This window comes from Hypomesus nipponensis, chromosome 23 (genome assembly GCF_054491055.1).
Source record: "Hypomesus nipponensis isolate SF chromosome 23, ASM5449105v1, whole genome shotgun sequence".
In the NCBI taxonomy this organism is placed as follows: Eukaryota; Metazoa; Chordata; class Actinopteri; order Osmeriformes; family Osmeridae; genus Hypomesus; species Hypomesus nipponensis.
In genome coordinates this window covers 23,377,353-23,392,500 of record NC_140383.1, presented here as the reverse complement: position 1 = coordinate 23,392,500, position 15,148 = coordinate 23,377,353, and the positions used below count along the sequence as shown (strand labels likewise).

Genomic DNA, 15,148 nt, shown 5'->3' with positions numbered 1-15,148 from the left:
AACAAAACATTTTCTTCAGTTGTGTTATTCCTTCCAAAGACACCGGTTGTTGCATAGCGATGTACTACACTCACAAGCAGAACCTATTGGAACCCCTCAGCCCACTCCGTCCTCACAGGTGTCATTTATGCCTAATGTACCGGATGTATAGTCCCATGCTGTGCAGAAAGGGCCGTGCGAGGTGTGAGGCTGTCGCAGAGAGGAGGCAAAGCTTTTATAATGAAGTGACATTTTGCTGACATTAAGATTGGCCAATTTGTTCTGTATGTGGTGGAGTGCAGTCACTGAGACGCAGTCTCGCGCCGGGAGGAGAAAGCACATCTTGTGTCCACCCCCCCCCGGCTGACCCGGAGTCGTGTCACCAACAGAACGGAGAGACGCCGCCGCCACGCTCAATGTCCCCGGTAGAACCGGAGAACGGGCGAGATCTGGATCTCCAGCGAAGTCGTATAATCGGTTTATATAAATTGGGACGTCTGTATCAAATAGCTCCCTTCTGGGGTCGCCCGTGAGCTGAATGTCATTGCCTCGACTGGCCAATGTTTTCCACTCCCAAAAGAGCCATTATCCAATCGCTTACGGTTGTAGTTCAGATGTAGCTTTCATGTAAACTGTCTTAAACATTTATGAAGGCTCTGACTAGCGGAAGAGGCATTCTGAGGTGATATGCCCTAAATCAACAAGTTCAGAGTATTGAAATGTTGTTCTAACGATAAAAAAGGATCTAATCACACAAACATCGACTGACACAGACTATAACACATGCATACACTTCCTAGTGTGAAAGTCAACCACTTTTAAAGGTGTTTTTGATATGTAGCGTTCGCTGTCATACTTGTTAAATGCAGGATTCTTGTTTAAGCTTAAGCGTCTTTATAAGTATTGGTCCATGACTATTCCTAAGTTTCAGATGTGCCATCAGAACACCGGGCACAGCATAGAACACACAGCTCCCACGACATCTTTGCTTATTGTCTTTGTTTCTTTTTCAATAAACTTTTCTCGTTATGTAATCAACCTTCTTGCTTTAAGTCTTTGTGATCTCTTCATGTGCTCATCTGTCCTTATGAGTCCAGATCATCAATGTTAGACTTCTGTCCTCGCTGTTTCAGTTTTACGTTCGCGCCTGACAACAAGAAGATAGCGGAGGTGCCGTCCGACCATCAACTGTACAACAACATGTCTTTATAATCAAACTGGCGGAGTCTCCAGGTTTCTAATCTCTCCTGCAGCTCCCCTGGTTGTGTTCTGTTTATTCTCATGGGAACATTGTGCTCCCTCACCTCATGGGGGCAGGATTGTTTGAACTACTAAAAACTCCCCTCGACTGTGAATGGCATTTCAATTGCCGTGCAATTTCTGCTGACTTTTCCCCTTCCCCTGCCCTCACTGCTAAGATCTGTTTCCCTTTTGTCAACAGCATGCTTTGGATTTTAATAAAAGTAGGAAGGCATGTCATTTGTGAAATACAATATGGCTGCTCGAAATGTAATATTATGTCACTCTAATTAGGCCATATCTGTAATGGAACTTTGGCAGTGGGGGAGTGTTTTTGAATGTGTTTACTTCCGAACCGTACCCCTGGAGTAGGCGGGAAACTGCAGCTGGGGTGAGAGAGTTTAGGAGCGTCTGGCGGCCCAGAAGTCTATGGCGCTGATTCTGAAATGGCCCCTTTGAATGTGGATCTGTTGAGATTGGCATTCGTCTCGTACTCTGCGCTGTTGTCAGATGCCGTGGGAAGCAAAGAGTGAATGCGGGAGATTAGTCATTCATCTACTCATCTTCCCCTCTGCTCTTCTCCGTACAGTCTCTGCCACCACACACTAGCCTCCAGATCATTATGATCAAGTCCTTATTTTGGCTGGCGTATTTGTGCCGGATCATAATGTAACGAGCGAGACATGATTTATCATTCAAATGGGTTTACAGCAGAGACGTCGGATGGACATGTTCGTCCCTGGGGTGGGACTTCAGCAACATTATTTCTCAATATTTGTTTCTCAAACTCTGGAACTGGACTGCATTCCACTAGAATATCTATCATTTAAAAAAAATCTAGATTATGGTGTAAGAATCACTAGCTAAATGGTGGTGTTCGGGGAGAGAAACCTTCCTGTATGTTTTGGCTCCCTGCTGTAGTCAGCTTTGTCCATCGGGTTGCTGTGCACAAATGCTTAACCCGAGACCTCAATCAGAACACAAACATCTAGGGCACATGCAAATACCCAGGCGCTGTTTCGAAATGTGCCGATTACATATGGAAATGTGGACCTGAGCAGCATTCCTTTGTGCTATTCCTCTTAGTCCTCTGTTTGTCACACAGCTGCTCCCCACGCTGGAAATCCACGCCTGGACCGAGGAACAAGTGGTCAGTATCAACAAGTACTCCTGCCCCACCCACACCACGAAGCCTCAGAACCAGCAGGGCAACCTCACCGTGCGCTAACGTCTGTCCTTCCTTTACACCCGCAGCACTTTTGGATGGAGCAGATATTTGGCGGAGGTACGATCAGATAAACGTCCAGCGCCAAATGGTCCCAACTCCGCCGCATCGATTTGCATATCGGGCACCTCTCGCGCGTCATTAGCGCGCCGTACCTGGTCACTGTCTGGGAGGGTGTTTTTCATTAGAGTCAGCCGCTGTGTTCTTGTTCTCCTCAGGCGACGTCGCATGTGGCATGCAGTTGTATGCTGACCTCTTCAAGGAGAACCACATCACAGGCAAGAGCCTGCTGCTGCTCACGGAAGCAGACATGCGAGACCTGGGGGTCAGATCCAAGGGTCACATCATGCATCTGAAGGTAGCATTATACACGGCTAACTAGCACCAACGAGTGCATCACGTCGTACTGTTCCGATGAGGGTGAAAGGCCTAAATGTAGGGTTTGTGGCTGAGAAAATACATGCAGGGTATAGGGGTTGATGGAGTGCCTAATCACCTTCTTCCCTCGGCAGAGCGAGATTGAGAAGTTGGCTAATGACTACCTGGGCCTTATGCATTTCCCTCCTTTGATGAAGGTAATGTGCTGTTTTCATCATTCATTTTCTCTTTATTTCAATGTTCATTTTTCATGAATTTACCAGCGACCTAAAACAACATATTACGGAAGCATTGTTCCTCTGCAGTGCATTCTACCTTCCCCGTTTCTACGTCGCTTTGGATGGAAGCTTGTGCTAAAGGAGTAACGTGTCAAATGTAAACGTGCAGTGACGTATCGATAGAAAGGGGGTGAGAGACCCCTGTGGATCTCAAGGTGTGTGGATGTTGGAAAGGGTGACAGCGTGGTTCATGCTGGTGGTCTCTCGCCCGCAGGACGAGTGGGCGGAGGAGGAAGAGCGGAAGAAGATCGTGAACCTGGAGCTGGTGTTTGGATACCACTTCAAACCAGGAACAGGTCCCTCGGTAGGTCTCAATGTTACAGTACAGGTGTGTGACAGCAAGGCACGGTGATCAATATATCTTTGTGAACAAGGATATTCATTCTTCTGAAAGAAGGTTTTCATTGCTTTGTCATACATTTGAACTCATCGGTTGATCAATCTCTACAGTCCAAAAAGGATCTATCTAAAAACTTCCCAGATAAGGTAGTAACTTGTCGACAAGAAAGGTTTGATCCTCTAGAATGTCAAGATCAAACAGCTCTTCTTCGAGATGTCGTTTTACTCCGAGTAAGGATGCCCATCAAGTCCCTATCAGACTCCAGCAAATATTTACCCAGACCACATTCGCCCTCGCTAGCCGTCGACTTCCAAGAAAAACCACATGAATAAAATATTTCATCCAGAGCCATGCATCACATCCACCCCCACTTGCACACAGTCCTTTGTTAGAGTCTCCAACGGTGGAGAAAGGCTGGCTCTCCACTTGCTGTTTGAATTTAATCAAAAATAGCCCATTTAGCCAGAAGTCATTTTCTTTTTAAAAGGCAAATGTTATTTAATCTTTCAGCTGTTCATTGTCCCATCATAAATAGTCCCCTTTCAGTGCGTTCGGCGGGGCTGAAACGAGCCTGCTAATTGCCTCCCATTTCTTCTGACATGTGGTGGTTTAGTGGGTAGAAAACACAGCGGGGAGAAGGAAACAGGAGGCTGAGAAAATGAGAGCTAATTATTTTCCCCTGCCTGGTGTCAGGTTCTGTGTCAGCCTTGTTTTTACAAACTGGAAGGTTTTTTGCACTAAATAAAACAAACCCGCGCTGGTGTTTTTTTCTTTTTCCTTCGCCCCTCTTTGCTGGCGGTGTCATGGAAGCAGCTGCACTTCTCAAAGACAAAATGAGGGCCTGCGATTGTGCGACCACCATCTGACAGGCACCGAGGGTCCCCTACTAATGAGGATATCACCGCGCAGCCAAGTGAAAGGTGCTGAATTATGTATGAGTTGTCATTAAACGCACTTGGGTCCTCGGCATCATTACCAGACATTGTTTCTGCTGGAGTGATTGGACTAGCGTGGACCCTGGGCCCAGTGTGGCCATCCAGGGGCCCTCGTAAGGCCAGCGCAGGGCCACCGGTGTGCCTCTGAGCCTGGGGCCCCCCCGACGCTCCCCTCTTTGGAGCCCCAGTCCGGGCCCCCTGGGGGAGGGTGCACCGGGCCCCATGGGAGGCTGCTGGAGAAGGCTGCGGCTCCCCAGACAAGGGTGTCAGCCCCTCTGATGTCTCTCTGTGATCCCGACACAATGGATTGGCCTGCGCGGAGAACCCTGTGTGGTTAAGCGGTGACCTGTGGCCTCGTGGTTGGGCTTTGGTGTCCCGGTGGAATCATCACTGCTTTGTCAGCATGCAGTATGCAGGAGGAGTGGGATTCGGGGCTCTGCTCAGATTTGAGCCTCCTAGCGAGGGTTTGATCTGTGTCACTCATGCAGCAACGGACAGAAATCCAGCGTTTATTTGGAACCAACAGGAATAATATTATCATAACTGAAATGGCCGTGTAACCGAAATCACAAGGGTGCCACGGAAAAACCACAATGGTCCTTATGGGGTTACAGAACATTGCCATTCATTAGACAACCGTCATGTCTTTAAGGAAAGGTGTAAGTTGTTAGGGTTATGTTTTGGATCTGACATCACTTGTTTTCTAAACTCTAAACTTGTTTTCTAAATGAACGATAAGAAGCCAGTTCTGAAATGTCTTTTGATATCCTTTGTTGTGTCACCAATTGGCTTCTTCAGTCTGTATCGTCCAGTACCATCTGTCTACCTCTAGGCTGTGCTGTTGGTTTAGGCACTGCAGCTTTTAGTACCCAGAAGCTGAGATATTCTGAACTTTTCATGAGTTTCACAATCTTTCCTGATGGCAAATGTCATTACAATCCAACCACTTGCAATATTTCACAGCATTATTTTGTTTTAAGGACTGCAAGTGGAAAATGTACATGGAACTAGACGGCGATGACGTTGCAATAGCGTACATCAAGGATGTGACCTTTCACGCCAACCGGCCCGATGTGGAGGTTGTGAAGATGACCAAGGTTGGATCATGTGGATGACGGATAGACCATGCCCAGCATGAACCGCCTGAATAACACTTTCTAATGAATGAAAGGGTTGCTTGCAACATGATTTGGGACGTTATTATTGTGGATATCTAGGACATTTCTTTGAAAACATAAGCGTAATTGAATTGAAACTACAGCTATAAATATTGACTCCAATGCCTTTCAGCCACCATTTGTGATGGACAGATGGATAGTCGGGCTCCAGGAGACCTCGGTTATTGACTGCATTGTAAATTATGAGGTGAGTCAGGACAAGGTAGTAGACAGCTATAGTACTGTGCAAAAGTCTTAGGCACCATGAACAAAAAAGTACATCAAAAATGCTTTCAGAAATTAATTTACAAAAAGACAAAAACAATTATCACTCCTGATATTGATTTTTTTTTTTTTTACTCACACACTAATGAACAAGACAACAAAAAAACGAAAAACATCTAAGACAACATTTAGATTCTGTATAGATGCTAGCTAGCACAACAGTAAGCGAGCACTAGTTTCCCAGCCTCGGTGATGACCTAACTGGCTGTTCCCCATCCTCCCTGGGCTCAGAGCGATGTCAGATCCCCCAGATCCACCAGGCACACCCATGCTGTGAAGTGGAACTCCACCAGCGGGTGTGATGAGATCAGGACAGTGGAGCTGGTGGTAGAGACCTCAGCGGCCAACACAGAGGGCCGGCCCAGGAGCAGGTCCAACTCAGGTAACCCGCTCTGCTGTCCTACTGAGACGCATCCTGTCATTGTCAAAAATACATTCAAGATTTGACAAAAATGTGCTCGATGGATGTCAAGAATGTGTTTCATTGCGAAATGTAATTCACTTCGCAGATTAATCAGAACTACCGTATATTGCGTTCTTTCATTGTGAAAGGTGATTTACTTGAGAAACCTATCATAAAAACATTGCCCTAGTGCCTTAGAGTGTGTGATGGCGGCTTGTGACCCATTTCCGAAGCCTAACCCTTCAGTGTGTGTGTGCTGTATCAGACGTGGACCCCCAGTGGATGTCCAAGCTGAGGCTGAGGCAGCTGAAGGGCCCGTCAGGACAGCAGCCGGTGACTCGGGGCCCGTCCAGAGGCTCCGACCCCCACACTCTACCTCACTTCCTGTCTGAACAGGCGTCGTCGTACGCCGCCGCCGTGCGGAAGTCCCCCAGCCGCTCCTCCCTCCCCGCCTGGTCCGACTCCCGCAGCTCCTCCCCCACCGCCAGCCTCTCCTCCAAGCTGTCCTCCCTCCACCTGGGGTCGAAGGGCAGCAGCCCCTCCAGCACCACCTCGGAGAGCGCCTCGGAGAGGGAGCGCCCGCTCAGTGCCGGCGCCGTGCACGACTACCGCCGACACGGCTACTTTGGCAACACGCTCACCGTCAAAGGGCCGGACTATCAGGACCTGAGGACTACTCAGACGAGGGGAAACTTTACCGCTACCAGGTACAGGGGAGGCTCTCAGCAGGCTGGGAGGTCCAGGTCAAACAGCTCCAGCTCGGTGCCTCAGAACCGCCCCAGACCGATCCCTGGCATTTCATTTGACGTTGAAGACCCCCCTGCTGAGAGAGGGGAGGCTAAAGTCAGCGAGGGGGGGTGGATCAAAGTGGAGCGTCAGAAGAAATTACCACGTCAAGACAATAAGCAGGTCAGAGGTCGAGGTCGAAGGGGGGGGCGTGGCCGGGGTCGAAGCTGAGGACTGTTCACGACCATGCGATCATATATTTGACACTAACTGAATGGGGTGAACTATGTTAACTATGTCATAATTTGTCATGTGGGGCACATTCAGAAAGTAGTTTCTCTTTGTATGTTTATTTTAAACATAAAATACCCTGTTAAGATCAGAGTGAACAGGTATTTTTCTTATTTACTTGGTATCTATACATGCTGAATGAGGTGGCACTATTATGTTGTGTAAGTTTGTAAAATGTCAAAAACACAATATCCTATGTTTGTAAATATACTATAAATTGATTTCTTTTTAAATTGAAGATTAGAATGATGGAAAATCTGTATAATGTCAATCAAATATATTTACATTCTTCAGTTAGTCTCGTAAGACATCAGTTTTTGGTCGTGTTAGGACGTGGTATTTACCCGCCGTTTATGTAAATCTTTAAGCTGAACATTTCGCGCCACGAGAAGTTCTTGAAAGGTAACATGTCCGTTACTCTTACGACAAAAACATATGGCGCTATTTAAAAAACAAAAACAAGATCAAATCTCCATGGAAACATATGAAATGGAATTGATGAAAACTCCTTATTTTTTTCGTCGAGGTTTTTCATTTGATTAAGCGTTTAAAAGTTTTCAGTCTACATTGCTTCCAGGACAATTTCCTGGCGCGCGAAATCAACAGCCTGGTCTTCTGCTGAGTTGGAAAGTTTCTCTGGAAAGTGCTGAGGAGCAGCAGACTGCAGATCCAAGGAGCTTTAACAAACCTTTTTTTTTAAACTTGCCGAAGAAAATGCGTCCTTCCTGCTCTAAGGTAAGCAATAATGATATTAGAAGCTGCAGTTTTATATTAATGGGAACAGAGTTGAATACATTATTGGGGTTTAGACCGTGTAGTAGCTAAGTAATAGGCGTATTTGCACGAAACTTTTTTGGGCAGGCCTGCTTATTTAAATATAGCTCCCTTTAGCCATCGATGTGGTTACCAATAACTGCACAGTTATAACGTTAATTAAATGCGGGATCATGGTATTATTGATCATTACATGTAAGGCAGTGTCTGCACACCACATGGCTACTTCGACCACCACCGGGTTTATTGGCGAGCTATAGCCTACAAGCTTAGCTAACTAATGTTTGCCAGGGTTCAAAGTCTATTGCCTGTATGAGCCCCTGTCTTACTTTTTATATTATCCGAGTCAAATGTGGCTCCTCGACCCCACCCTGTTTGTTTTAGCCTACCTAGTCTGCTCTGCACCGAGGAGTCTTTGCTGACCCCTCCCCCCTCCGCAGGCTCCTCAGTCTCCCGCCACCAGGATGAGTTTGAGGAGCTTCCGTAGCGTGCCATTGGTTCCCATGGAGACATCCTCCTCCTCGGGCTCAGATGACAGTTGCGATAGCTTTGGCTCAGACGGAGGCTATGCTAACACGGTACGGAAAAACAGGCCGTTTCAGTCGGCACTGCTCACATGATGTATTTGACTGGATTGCTTGTGTTGTTCTCAGCCACGACCAGGCATATGAACCTGATGTGTCTGTCCACAGAGGAGGAGCCTAAGACAGGCCCAGAGATTGGCCCCGAGAGCCAAGGTGTTTGAAGCCACACCAGAAGAGGAGGCCCTCAGCGCCTTTGAGGAGAACGCCTTCAGCAAAGACATGAGCGCCATGGTGAGCATTTTGTTCAACACAAGCTAGCGGCCAAGCTAGCAGACCCCAAAACGGCAACTCGGTACCTCAGAACAATCCCCCATCCGCACGCTTTACACGGTTATTCACAACAACGTACTCACTCGCGTCAACGCACCGTGTTTTAGAACGTGGACTCTGACTCAGAATCGCCTGCGCCTCGTCAGAGAGGCCGTCGTGCCGGTGTGCTGAAGGTTGCCATGAAGTTCCCCACCAAGAGGGCGACCCAGAAGAAGAGGCCGGCATCGGAGCCCCTGCAACAGCCTAGAGAGCCTCAGCCCGACTCGGAACCGGAGGAGAACTTCATGGATAAGAGGGCGCTCAACATCAAGGAGAACAAGGCTATGGTACGATGCTCTCACTCCCCTCAGCGTCAAGAGCTTCAAAACATTTGTTTTTTTAAACCCCCGAGTGACGCTTGTTTGCTGACCGTGTCTTGTGTATTTCCTCACAGCTCGCTAAACTGATGGCAGAACTGAACAAGATGCCCGGGCTTCTCCCAAGACGGATGACCATGTCTATGATCAACATGGTGAGTGAAAGCCAAACACGTTGGGACGCGAGGAACGACACTCGAGTTTCGACCGAACCTGACCGCCGTGTCGTCGTTCCCTGCAGCCTCGCCGCGCCCCCCGCCAGTCCCCCGGAGGCCCCGCCCCCCGCAGGAGGAACCCTGAGCGCTGCTCTCGTCCCCACACCCGCTCGCGCTCCCTGGTGGACGGACCCCCCAGCCCGGCCTCCGAGGATGACCCCGAGGACAAGTTCAGCATGGTGCGCAGGAGCCGTCACTACGAGGAGGCGGACGAGACGGTGAGTGTCCCCGTCGACGTCGCGCTCTGCGCCCCGGGCCCGCCGGGTCTGCGTCGCGTGCTGACGTCGCGTTCGCTGTCCGTTTCCCAGCAGGAGCCGCGGAGGCGCAGCTACAGCGGCGTGATGGCCATTCCTCACGTGGTGCGCCCGGTGGACGACATCTCCCAGGACGAGCTGGACCTCATCTGCACCAACGTCAGGGAGAAGGTTTACAACAGCTGCTACGTGAGTTCCCCCAGGGGTCTGCAAAGCAAGACGTCCACTGTCATAGGACAGATTAAACTCTATTTAATATGAGTTGTTCAAATCCTAAAGTGTTTCCTGTTGTGCCCCCCCCTCCCCCCCCCCCTCCCCCACAGGGTTCTACTTGCCACCAGTGTCGCCAGAAGACGACCGACACCAAGACCAACTGCCGCAACCCAGAGTGTGTGGGCGTGAGGGGGCAGTTCTGTGGCCCGTGTCTCCGCAACCGCTACGGAGAGGAAGTTCGAGACGCCCTGCTGGATCCGGTGAGTAGCGCTCCACTCTCCCAGACCACACATCACAGGGGTGGGCTGGTGGAACTGTCTGGTCTGACTGTGTGTGCGGTGTGTGTGTGTGTGTGTGTGTGTGTGTGTGTAGGAGTGGACCTGCCCTCCGTGCAGAGGGATCTGTAACTGCAGCTTCTGCAGAGCGCGTGAGGGTCGCTGTGCCACCGGCGTGCTGGTCTACCTGGCCAAATACCACGGGCACGACAATGTCCACGCCTACCTGAAAAGGTAACCTCCCTCTCTACTCCCTGTTAGTGCTCTCTCTCCCTCTCTACTGCCCTGTTAGTGCTCTCTCTCTCTCTCTCTCTCCCTCCCTCCCTCTCTACTGCCCTGTTAGTGCTCTCTCTCCCTCTCTCTGCTGCCCTGTTAGTGCTCTCTCTCTCTCTCTCTCTCTACTGCCCTCTCAGTGTTCTCTCTCTCTCTACTGCCCTGTTAGTGCTCTCTCTCCTTCTCTACTGCCCTGTTAGTGCTCTCTCTCTCTCTACTGCCCTCTCAGTGCTCTCTCTCTCTACTGCCCTGATAGTGCTCTCTCTCCTTCTCTACTGCCCTGTTAGTGCTCTCTCTCTCTCTCTCTACTGCCCTCTCAGTGCTCTCTCTCTCTCTACTGCCCTGATAGTGCTCTCTCTCCTTCTCTACTGCCCTGTTAGTGCTCTTTCTCTCTCTACTGCCCTGTTAGTGCTCTCTCTCCCTCGATCTCTGCCACGGCGCTGTGTGCAGCCCGGAGCTGGATGGTAAACGGAAGTGTTTTTTTCTTTTCTTCTTTGCAGTCTGAAGAAAGAGCTGGCTGAGAGCGAGTGCGAGTGAACTGTGGACCGAGCAAACACAGCCCCGCCCACAGCCCCGCCCCTAGCCCCGCCCACTCTTCCTGTGGACCTTCTCAATTGTGATTTTTGCTTTTAATCAATATGTCCAAGCAAATCGGTTGTCATTCTTATGACGGAAAAAAAGATGATTCATGATGCGTTTCTTTTTTACATTGTTTTAAATGTATGAAGTTCACACAACCGTTTGGATATGAAATGTCTCCCAAAGGAAAAAACATGAAATCCTACCCTGAGGTAGATTATGTGTAGCCAAGCTTTTTAACCTTTTTTTTCTGAATGTTCCGATCAAAAGGACATGTTCTCTTAAAAGTTGACTCTGAATGACGACTAGCATTCGCGTTAACGTTACGACGCTCAGCTTCCATCCAAGGTTCTCCTGCTGTATTTGAAAGCATCGTTAGTTCAGCCCTGTTCTTCCCAACTTCACGAGCTGCTTAGAAGTCCACCAATATCCCATAATGCCCCAGAGGTGGCTAGGGTAGACAGGGTACTGCGTATGGGGGCCCTGGCTCTTCTCTCTCTCTGTCTCTCTCTCTGTCTCTCTCTCTCTCTCTCTCTCTCTCTCTCGAGTCCAGGAGGACTGTGCGATATACTACAGCGCCTGGTTAAATCCTTCATTAGATAACTGTCACTAATGGTGTGGAAACAATTAGCAGACTCTAATGGGAATCTCATACCTGTAAATCATTTTATCCTATTAAAGCACCTTCTCGCTTTGCACTTGGGTCTTGGGTCTTTTTCTTTCTGTTCTGCAGCAGTGTAAATAGTAATGTTCTGTGTTGTCACTCAGGTGGGTATGTGGTTTCCGGCTGTGCTTCTAGAGAAGCAGTCTGGCATTACCCAGGACATGTGCACAAAGGGAGCCATGTGTGGTCTGGTCTTCATGTGTTTCGTATGACCTGCAAGAGGATCGTTGTTTACACTTAAGACCTTGAGAAGTGTTCTCGCTTTGCAGTGCAGGAGGGAAAGCTTCATCTTAAGTTCTAGTTTATCCTTCAGAAGAGCTTCCTGTTGTACTATTATCAGTTATTCTTTCAGTCTATTGGGGGTTGTCACATTTTCACCTACTTAACATTTACTGTAAAAAGAATGTATTTAGGAAGTATACTTATTACACAAGGAGCAATGTGGTGACCATAGAAACACATATTCTAGGGTAAATACTTGCTTACAAAAAGAGTTGTTGGTATTTAAAAGAACAAAGTTCATGAATAAAATGAGGCGTGTTTTAAGTTAATTCACGATTGATTCCATGGTATTACATGTTCTGCATGAGCCAAGATGTTGTACAGACATCCACCAAACAAGGCTTTTCAGGTTGCCCTGCTTTATACATCAGAAAACATTTTCGTCGCTCTGTTCAGAAATGTCATTCATTTTTTGCGAAGTATCTTTTCTTTTTCTTTCCCAGAAACGAATCTTTCAAAAACTATTATTAGCATAATAAAGATGCACTTGAAAATACCGGTATTAAATACCAATGATCATCCACTTTGGGGTGATGAATATTTAGGGAAATAATTGTTTACGACGCTCAAGCATTGAGCTGATCTGGTAATCAGGCTATGAAATACAATATTTATTCATTAGAGCGGATTTAATGAGGCCTTGCGGCGCTAATTATGAAAACCAGTGTAGCAGTAAATGAGCAGCGCGCGGCGGCGGGCTGTCTGGTACCTGTGAGAAGGGCCTGGGGGTTGAAGTGCCCTGAGTACCATGCCACACTGAGCAGCTACACGGAGCCCGAGGCCTGCCCCGTGTCCAGCCGTAGGCACTCCATCACCGGACCTGCAGGCCAGCAGCAGCCCAAGAACGTCCCGCTCTGCCAGGCTAGCGCCAGGAATTAGAGCGGCAACAATGACATCCTTGTTACCCTGACGATGCCGCTGGTGGGGGGTGGGAGAGGGGCTCGTTTGCCCTGGCAGCGTGCGGAGGTCGTACGCCCGTCATTGTGTCATTTACGTGGCTCGTGTTTTCACGTGGTTCCCATATTTTGTTTGATTGACTGATATTTTCATTACGGCCGCAGGGTGGTTAAATTGCTGTTAATTTTCTCGAGTGTCCTGCAGGCTTCTACTGACTGCAGCCAGAGGAGGAACTGAGTAAATGGAACATGCAGAGCAGGTTCTCTATGGGATCCGTGGGTCAAAATCAACAGATTAATTACAATGTAGAGAACATCTGTCAGGCCTCCTTAATAAACACCCTTCCAGTTGGCTTCCTAATAACCAGGTTTCCTGTACATGCCAGTCCCCCTGAGGAGCCAGACACTGCACCGTGGACGACAGCCAGCAGAGGACATTCTAGGATAGGAGGATTCAGACATTCACACCAAACCTCTCCCTTTTCATACTTTCTTGTGCCGACGGAAGTTTCTAGATGCGAGTCTTCCTCTGGCTCTGACCCCCGTGTTGTGAAAAGTGGAGTGGGGAGAGTGCTGTTGATGCACAGTGAGTGACTAGGTGGCAGGAGCCTTATGACATGTTTCTTACCGCCTGCTTCCTCCTGAGCACTGATGGAAACAGCAGTTTGGTCCAGGTGTCAGGGACATTATCAAGGAAAAAGGCTGCCTGCAGTTGTTCCATCCCTGAGGAAATTGCCAACTCACCCTAACAAAGGAAGGCATAAGTGCACTTGCTGGAGCCTTCAGAGAGAGCCTGATAAGATGACATTATAAATAGAGAATTCTTCACAGAGGGGGAAAAACACATCAGGCAGCCGCTGAACTTGACAATTCTGTTATTTCTGCATGCATCCTTAAAGCTGCTCTTTGTCTTCGAAAAGGGCAGATTTAAGACAAATGTTTAGGGTTCTTTAAGATGCATCTACGTGCATTGAAGCAAGTACATACCTGCTCATGCAACTGTAAGAAAGTGTACAGTGTGAGATATTTATTTTGCACCGTCAAAAGAAAAGAAAAAAATATTTTTTTTCCACAGAATTTAATACATTTTGTGTTGATTTTAGATCCCTTAATTGTAGTGAAATCTACTGGACACCACAACATTTGGATAAGAAAAAACTCAAATAAACTCATAATTTTACATTTTTTTGTTTCCCTCTATTCAAGATAATTCTGATACTCACCATTCCTCAGTTAAAATTGCCATTACGCTGTCCCATGCTGTACCTGAAGGGGGAGCTCTAATACAGGCGACTATACACTTAAGAAAACTTCCTGGGAGTTTCAACTTTGTCAAATCTTCTACAAATCTTCATTTAGTTGACGAAGTAAACAGGATCATATAAACATACAACATCGACACACACCATGAACAAACGAAAGAGAGCACTGTCATCTTCTCAGCTGCACTTCATTACATTCACTCCTGCAGCGCAGACAACATTTCACAGAAGCTTGTGGATCCAGAACGCACAGACAGGTGTGTGAGGTGTGGATCCACTGAGAGTTACTGTCAGAAGAAAACCTGCCTCAAAATATACTCAAATTCAGCACCTCAAGCTGCTCCAGAGTTAAGTCACCACAACTTTATGGTTTCAAAAATGTTGTCTGCAAAATAAATGGAGAATGTTTTCAAAGCACGACTGCACGAGTGATTTAATGATGCCTCAACACCAATCCTGTTGTGAATGTTCCGCCACGCTTTGAAAAGCAAAAAGCTATCTCAAAGTTTGTCTGGAAACAAAAGTTATGCCTGGAACTAATCTCGTCAGTTTGTCTTGTTTGCTGTGCGGAGGTTAACATGGAACCAAACAACAATATAAAACTGTTTGCCTTGTCAACAGGGATTTAAGGGCACATTTCAGTCCATGTTTACACCACAAAACTTTGATGATTGTCTTTCTGAACCAGCTATGTGTGAAATATGCTTGTGTGTAAATTGAGTCAGTACACAACCATGTCAATAAACAGCAGGTTGTCTAACATCCCAATACGTAATGACTGACCAAATGTAAGTAGATTGTTGAGATCAAATCATGGACATTGCACCAATACAGCAGAAAGATATGGTGTAAAAAATTAAAGAAAAAATGCCTTCCATTCACACAAAAACAATGACTGACATGCTGCAGTCAATTTTCCCACATCAAGGACTTCAACCATTACAATGGCAGCTACTCCTTCTCAATGGACCATTTGTTTAATATTATAGTCTTAAACCCAACAATATCAATCAGT

The 15,148-nt window shown here is 47.5% G+C and overlaps 2 protein-coding genes across 3 annotated transcripts in view; both read left to right on the top strand.

Moving 5' to 3' along the window:
- Positions 1–7,529, top strand: part of map3k20a (mitogen-activated protein kinase kinase kinase 20a) — a 22,271-nt gene extending 14,742 nt beyond the window's left edge. Inside the window, exons 12-20 of the mRNA XM_084688787.1 lie at positions 2,324–2,368; positions 2,473–2,503; positions 2,662–2,801; positions 2,956–3,018; positions 3,314–3,403; positions 5,355–5,471; positions 5,665–5,739; positions 6,048–6,198; positions 6,485–7,529. Coding sequence (XP_084544913.1) covers positions 2,324–2,368; positions 2,473–2,503; positions 2,662–2,801; positions 2,956–3,018; positions 3,314–3,403; positions 5,355–5,471; positions 5,665–5,739; positions 6,048–6,198; positions 6,485–7,176 — 1,404 coding nt within the window. The 3' untranslated portion in view covers positions 7,177–7,529. The remainder of the gene's footprint in view (positions 1–2,323; positions 2,369–2,472; positions 2,504–2,661; positions 2,802–2,955; positions 3,019–3,313; positions 3,404–5,354; positions 5,472–5,664; positions 5,740–6,047; positions 6,199–6,484) is intronic.
- Positions 7,530–7,669: 140 nt separating this feature from the next.
- Positions 7,670–11,240, top strand: cdca7a (cell division cycle associated 7a). 2 transcript variants are annotated; one of them, XM_084688789.1, is made up of 10 exons: positions 7,670–7,971; positions 8,451–8,588; positions 8,703–8,825; positions 8,972–9,190; positions 9,298–9,375; positions 9,462–9,653; positions 9,747–9,878; positions 10,013–10,162; positions 10,275–10,411; positions 10,951–11,240. In XM_084688789.1, the coding sequence occupies exons 1-10, from the start codon at positions 7,951–7,953 to the stop codon at positions 10,985–10,987; spliced, it is 1,227 nt and encodes a 408-aa protein (XP_084544915.1). In that variant the 5' UTR covers positions 7,670–7,950; the 3' UTR covers positions 10,988–11,240. The 2 variants fall into 2 exon arrangements, with proteins under 2 accessions (XP_084544915.1, XP_084544914.1); XM_084688788.1 differs by having other exon boundaries at positions 9,744–9,878.
- Positions 11,241–15,148: the final 3,908 nt, after the last annotated feature.